Source organism: Vigna angularis, chromosome 9, assembly GCF_016808095.1.
Source record: "Vigna angularis cultivar LongXiaoDou No.4 chromosome 9, ASM1680809v1, whole genome shotgun sequence".
Classification (NCBI taxonomy): Eukaryota; Viridiplantae; Streptophyta; class Magnoliopsida; order Fabales; family Fabaceae; genus Vigna; species Vigna angularis.
In genome coordinates, this window is record NC_068978.1 from 23,526,722 (window position 1) to 23,533,114 (window position 6,393).

At 33.4% G+C, this 6,393-nt stretch overlaps 1 protein-coding gene across 1 annotated transcript; it reads right to left on the minus strand.

Moving 5' to 3' along the window:
- Window positions 1–340: 340 nt before the first annotated feature.
- On the minus strand, window positions 341–5,984 carry LOC108347011 (RHOMBOID-like protein 1). The gene is made up of 6 exons (XM_017586103.2): window positions 5,525–5,984; window positions 3,845–4,008; window positions 3,457–3,620; window positions 3,097–3,356; window positions 1,344–1,470; window positions 341–688 (listed from the first exon to the last, which is right to left on the minus strand). The coding sequence occupies exons 1-6, from the start codon at window positions 5,836–5,838 to the stop codon at window positions 566–568; spliced, it is 1,152 nt and encodes a 383-aa protein (XP_017441592.1). The 5' UTR covers window positions 5,839–5,984; the 3' UTR covers window positions 341–565.
- Between the last annotated feature and the right edge of the window lie 409 nt (window positions 5,985–6,393).

Sequence of the window (6,393 nt, forward strand, 5' to 3'; positions counted from 1 at the left end):
AAGGAAAAAAAGTGAATATTATGAGAAATAATTTAGCTCGGAATAAACTTTAGCTAATATATCAAGTTCTCAAAAAAAAAAATTATTTATGCATACTCTGCACTAAAAAGGAATGCATAAACTAATTTCGTAAATGAAATAATTTATTCCATTTTTTTCGACTACTTTTATTCTTCCAAGAGTATATTGAAAAATTAAACGAACTCTATGTGATTAGTTAGCGTTAACTAATATTAAATTAGCTTACATTAATCATAAATGCAGTCTATTCTTAACAACATTTTCTTAAGCTAAATTTGTAATGCAATCACAAGCTATTAGCAAACAGGAGTTAGGGTGATACATTAATCATCAATAACTGTATCTTTGATCTCACACAAAGGTAGTAAAGAAATACAAAATCAATCAATATTATATACACTGGAAAATGAACAAATCTACAAAAGCAAAATGAATATTTTCTAATCGTGTCTATAAATAAAAGAGCACTGAAGTTTGTTTGAGAGCCAGAAACACTACTATGGACAGATGAACATCTTCCAATGATCATCACTTTTGTTAGAACTCAACTGCAAAGTTGAGTACATAGTTGCTGGATCTGGGAACTGGTTGGATCTTGCATGAAGTATGTACTGGATTTACCATTGCTTGAGCATGTTACATTCAGCTGGTTACCAAGCTGATTTGACTGCATTAGTAGTATTTAAACAATACATTAAGAACCAAAAATAACAGAAAACAACATTTTAAAACTGTTAATGAGTACAAGGCAGTTTTGGAATTTGATGATAAAAAAATCTTAAAAATTGAACACAAAATCTAACTTAACCTTATAAAATTGTTTGTAAGAGATTTGAACAGTTATATACGGTAAATTTGACTTATCTATGTCAGTGAGATCTCTAACAAAAAACTGCATTTAATAAAAACATTGAAGCAAATATTTTTAAATCCCTTTTTGTCTAGTTTATAGAAAAGTGTCAGATGTGTTCTCTATTTCCATGAACAAACAATGGACCAGAAGGAAACAATATTCTATGATGATCAAGGACTACATCTAATACATTTCCATAAATGAGAGAGACTAAAGGAAGACAACTTTTGTATGACTAAATACAAACATATGCCCTGTTTGTAAGAACTAAAAACATTTTTAATCTGGTAACATGTGTTCGATTGATGGTAATACCAAGATGATTTCTTCTTCGCAGATCGCTAAATAGTTGAGACATTTTGTACAATAATAGTACAGTAATACATGGAAACGGTGTGAGATGTAAAATATGTAAATTCATAGGATATGGTATTACTCATGAGAAGAAGCTTTCAGGTAAAATGCTTACCACACAATATGATGGCTCTGTATGGCAGCTCCATTTTGACGTTGGAACACAAGACAGATAATGGCACCAGGAGCAGTGGTCATTTGCATCAACACCACGGAGAAGCGCGACAAGCCCAACAGAAAGCCTGTTACATACGAAAAGTTAACATGGACAGAACAAATGGTCTATATTAAATATGAATAAACGGAAAAACACAAGAATACAAATAAAATGAGGGAGCAGGCACAGCTCTGAAAAGAGAATTCCTATCGTATTTAAAATTCTTGAGTTTCAAAGCAATCAAATTTCTTTAGCAATTAACAACTAAAAAGCATGCATCCACTCCAGTGTATAGAGTTTCACGAATTTAAATTCTTTACTAAGTTTTTTGTGCTGTCCTTCTACCGAGTCTTCAACAAACAATGATGTTAGTATATTTAAAAAGTTTATTTTATATTTTAAAACATTAAAATTGGTGTCCATCAGTGTATTTTGAATGCTCAACAGAGAGACAGCACCAAAAACTCAATAGAGAAGAATCTGGACTCAGTTTCACCGACTACACATCAATAGAGAAGAATCTGGACCAGTTTCAGCGACAACACATCCTGTGAACATGGTGTAATCAACTTGTAACTTTAAGAGCAAGGGCAAAGCTTCGTTTGAATCTTTATTATTTAAGACATCTCTAATTATATTTGGTGACATTTTATCTTCTGTGACCTCTGCTTCTGTAAGCAGTAGATTCTTACCTAGTACAATCCTGAAAAGGTTGTTAGGGAAATTCTGATGTCATTCAAGCCAGTAAAACATTACCACAAATTTTTCAAGAAGCATTAAACACTATTTTCATGGGTTGACCTTAGGGTCCTTCTCATATATATATATTCAATAGGACCAAAACTTTTCATTGATTTACTTAAACGACTTTTGTACTCATACTCCCCATTGAACAACACTGAATTAAACCACCATTTGAACGAGTTTACACTATTTAAAGGAGATTACAATAGATGAATACGATATTCATCTACCAATGCTATCAACAATTTGTTCACTATTAAAAAAATATAAGTATATGGTTCCACTCAATCAATAACAACAATACAGTGAGTATTAAATAGATCAGCTTTGCACGATATAAAAAGAACCATCTATCAATGTATGTTTCGTGTTGTGATCTTTTCTGCAGAACTTTAATATTAGCTTTGTTGCCAAAAACCTACGATCTAGTATCTGTTTAACATTATTCATTTCATCAGTGCCACTTGGAATCACATGTTTGAGTTCTATATAGTCGTCAGAGATTCAAGTAGAAATTGCAGTTAGTCTTTCTAAAATTGCATATAACTACAATAATTGTTTAAAAGAATCTTCCTTTTTCACACCAGCCATTTATCTAATTAATATGAGCAAGAACAATTATTTTAGAAATGACTGTCAAATTAATTAAAATCATGAAACTGAGTTTCAATATACAGTAAATGTAGGAGCAGATTTTTTATGGGTTTGATATGTTTCTAGCTTCTGCCTAAAGCATACAACTTGGCTTCTCAAGGTATATGTATTTTTCTTTCAGTATACTACAAACTGAATCCAAACCTCTTACTACCTGCGGTAAACCAAGACTGCATCTACCCCAACATCTAGAGGAAAGTCCAGGTTTCATGTTATATCTCAGCAGGGTTAATTATGTTAAGTCTCTCCTTGCATCATGCATTAGAAAGAGCAACTTGATCTTGAAAAAAATGACACTTTAAAAAATGCTTACCCAACAATTAGAATGACAAGAGAGAGGACCCATAAGATGCACTGATACTTTTTGAATTTAGGCTTAGCTCGTTCTGGAGAATAATTTAGGGGAGCATAGCGTTGGTTAACCCATCCAAACTGGGGACGTATCAGAAACACAAATCCGAGAAGAAATCCTGTAAGAAAGCCTCCAATATGAGCAAAGTTGTCCACATGTGGGAGAATTCCCACTGCTAGATTGATAACGATGATGATCACAAGGGTGAGTAGTGCTGCCAGCTTCACATGAAAAGAAAACCTTGATTGTCAGTAGGTTGCTTTTAAGATGTTCTCTCCTTTTGAAACACTCACAGTTTCAAATGAGCAATTTAACAAGCACCTTGTTCTCATATATAGTCCAGTTAGTAATGAGTTCCGAAAGCATGCCTCCCAGCAAGCCGAAAAGTGCACCAGAAGCACCCACAGAAATGTTTGACTGGATGAAAAGAGCAGAAAGCAAACTTCCCCCAAATCCAGATATGACAAATAGCAGTCCAATAAGCACTGTTTCACAAGTATGGAAGAATCAGTTAAGAATTTAGAGCTAAACCAGGTAAACAATAACATGACACAAGAAAAGCACACATCTTAGTTGAGAAACTAAAGTCTAAAGGGAAATTTTAGAGAGATTCAATCTAAATTACTATGACAGAAGCTGATAATCACAAGCCACATAAAAATGAAACAAGCCTTAATCTTGAATATGTCACATCATCACACATACATACCAAACCCAAATTCTTGCTCAAGCCGAATTCCAATTACTAGAATACCCAACATATTTGCCAACAGATGGAAAACCCCACCATGCAGCCACATACAACTGATAAGGCGCCACCCCTGGTGTCTATGAACCACTCTGCCCACATCAAGAGCCCCCACCTTCTGTAACCTGAACAATAATCAAATCCCGTATCTTCAAATCCAGCAACAGTCAAATTCATAATCCAAATTTCTCATCAGATAATGAAAACCACACAAATAAATCTCAGTACTATTTCAACATCATTACCATCACCACCATTATGCGATAATAAATTTAAATAGTATATAATCATAAGCACCTAATAGCCAAAGCAATTAAAACTTGTTGATATCTCAACAAGGATAACTCAGGTCTTTAAGAAGTCCAATGATGTTATGTGATCCATATAGCCAATTTCCCCTCGCAAGATAAACATTCTGCCTTGTCATCTATGATTTTTGGATCACAAGGACATTAATATTAGTTATCTCTAGTAAAATCTCTCTTCTCAAAACGTTTTCTCAAACTCAATATATTACTTAAGGTATCTAAGTCAGCCAACAACACTTTTACAAATCTATGATCTATAACAATTACTGTGTGATATTCTACTTTGGTTTCCCTTTTGTATTGGACACTTTTATTCTTGATTTTTATTAAGTAACTGGCATGTTTATCTCCATTTCATGCTCTTTTTAACTTCCTCGCTATCATATAGAGTTAACTCCTCACTCTCTTTTCATATTTCTCCCTCATTCTCCTTTGTTTGCTCCCTCCTTCATTTTTTTTTCTTATTTTAAAAATAGGAATCTCAGAAACAACTTTTCAAACTTTCTCTTTCAAACACTTCATTTTTATCGTGACACTTATTGAAAACGAAAGAGAATTAGAGACAGTAACATTTCTCCATTTCTTAGGCTTAAAAACACGGTGAAACTTAAATAATAACAGAAAATTAAAATTTTAAAACTGTAGCTGTATTGTTGAACACATAATATCAAAATAAACTAAAAGAAAAAAAAAGTACTGAAATATTCAAATACATTAATAAGAGTAACAACAATACAATTAAACGTCTTAAAGGAAAGTCCCCACTTCCCCAACCGCAATTACAACCACAACATCAAGGTTTCCATTGAACCACAAATTGCAGCCAGATTTGTTCACAACTTTTCCTAATATCAAGATCATAACGATTCCGGTCCCTTTCTATCCATAACTTTTTGCAATATCAAAGATCACTATTTAAAACATTGGTACAATTATCCATAACTGAATAACACTTTAAAAACAATTACTTACTTTTTAAAACCCATTTTAGTAAGAAAAATAAACAATTATTTACCCAAAATATACATAAACAGGCTCACAAAACTCATTAAACCCAGAGTAAAAAATCCAAGCTCGCAACAACAAAAACATACAAGATTCTAATTGAGTTTCTTAAGAAGGGAACTTTGAGGCTAACTCAATATTACAATACCAGCTTTCCAAGAGATGAGGATTGCTCCATTTATATGATGTAAAAGTAAAACTTTCTTATCTATATGGGATCTCGAACAGAGTTGATTGAACCGCGTGTTAATTGTAGTAAAAAAAAAATAGCTTTGTTCAATTCCTATGAATCAAAAGAGTGACAAGAATAATAAAAAAACTGACTCACGTCAAGGATGAAGGGCCCAAGAGGGGGTTTTCTTTGAAGGGCTGGAAGGAGAAGCGACCCAAGAAGGTGGCAATGCAGGAGACAGAATTATGGGGGCAGTTGTTGACATACATAGTGATCACAAACAAAACTATGTTAGCAACAACAAAGAGAGGTATCAACCAAGGAAACCACTTGCGGTAATGCTTGACTTCCTGTCTCTGGGGCTGAACCGGGTACACAGTTTCCACGGCCACAGGGTGCACCATGTTGGCGTTGCTTCTCTTGGAATTGACCCTGAGGTGGATCTCCAAGGGGCGTGGTTCTCCGGGCATGAATGTGGGTTGATTTGGTAAGAGTTTGGGAGTGGAATGGATCGAGTCAGAGGAAGGTGATGTAAGGATTTTAAGAAGGGAAAATGGGAGGTTTAGCTCAACCACTTCGGGTGGACTTTTTGTACATTATTTGTATTTGTTTATCGTTCAACATGGAAATCTCTTTTTTATAATCTGTGAATGAATTTTGGGAAAACGGGGATAACGTACTACAGAATGTTCTCATTTTCAGCAAAGAAAAAAGAAATTTTTTTTTTGGTTTCAGATAGAGTACTGTGGTTTTTGAATTTTTACTCTTATTTTCAGGCTCAGGAAAATGACTCTTGGGGTAAAATATTACTCAGTGACTTTCTTTTTCATCAGTGTATAGTGTGATGACTCTTGAAGGGTAAAAGCTTAGTACTATTTTTCAAGAGTCTTGGTTAAATCTTTAATATATATATATATATATATATATATATATATATATATATATATATATACACCGTTGAGTTAGTTTTCTTTATTCGTGGTAACTTAGATTATAATATAATTTTATTAATTGATAAGCATGAT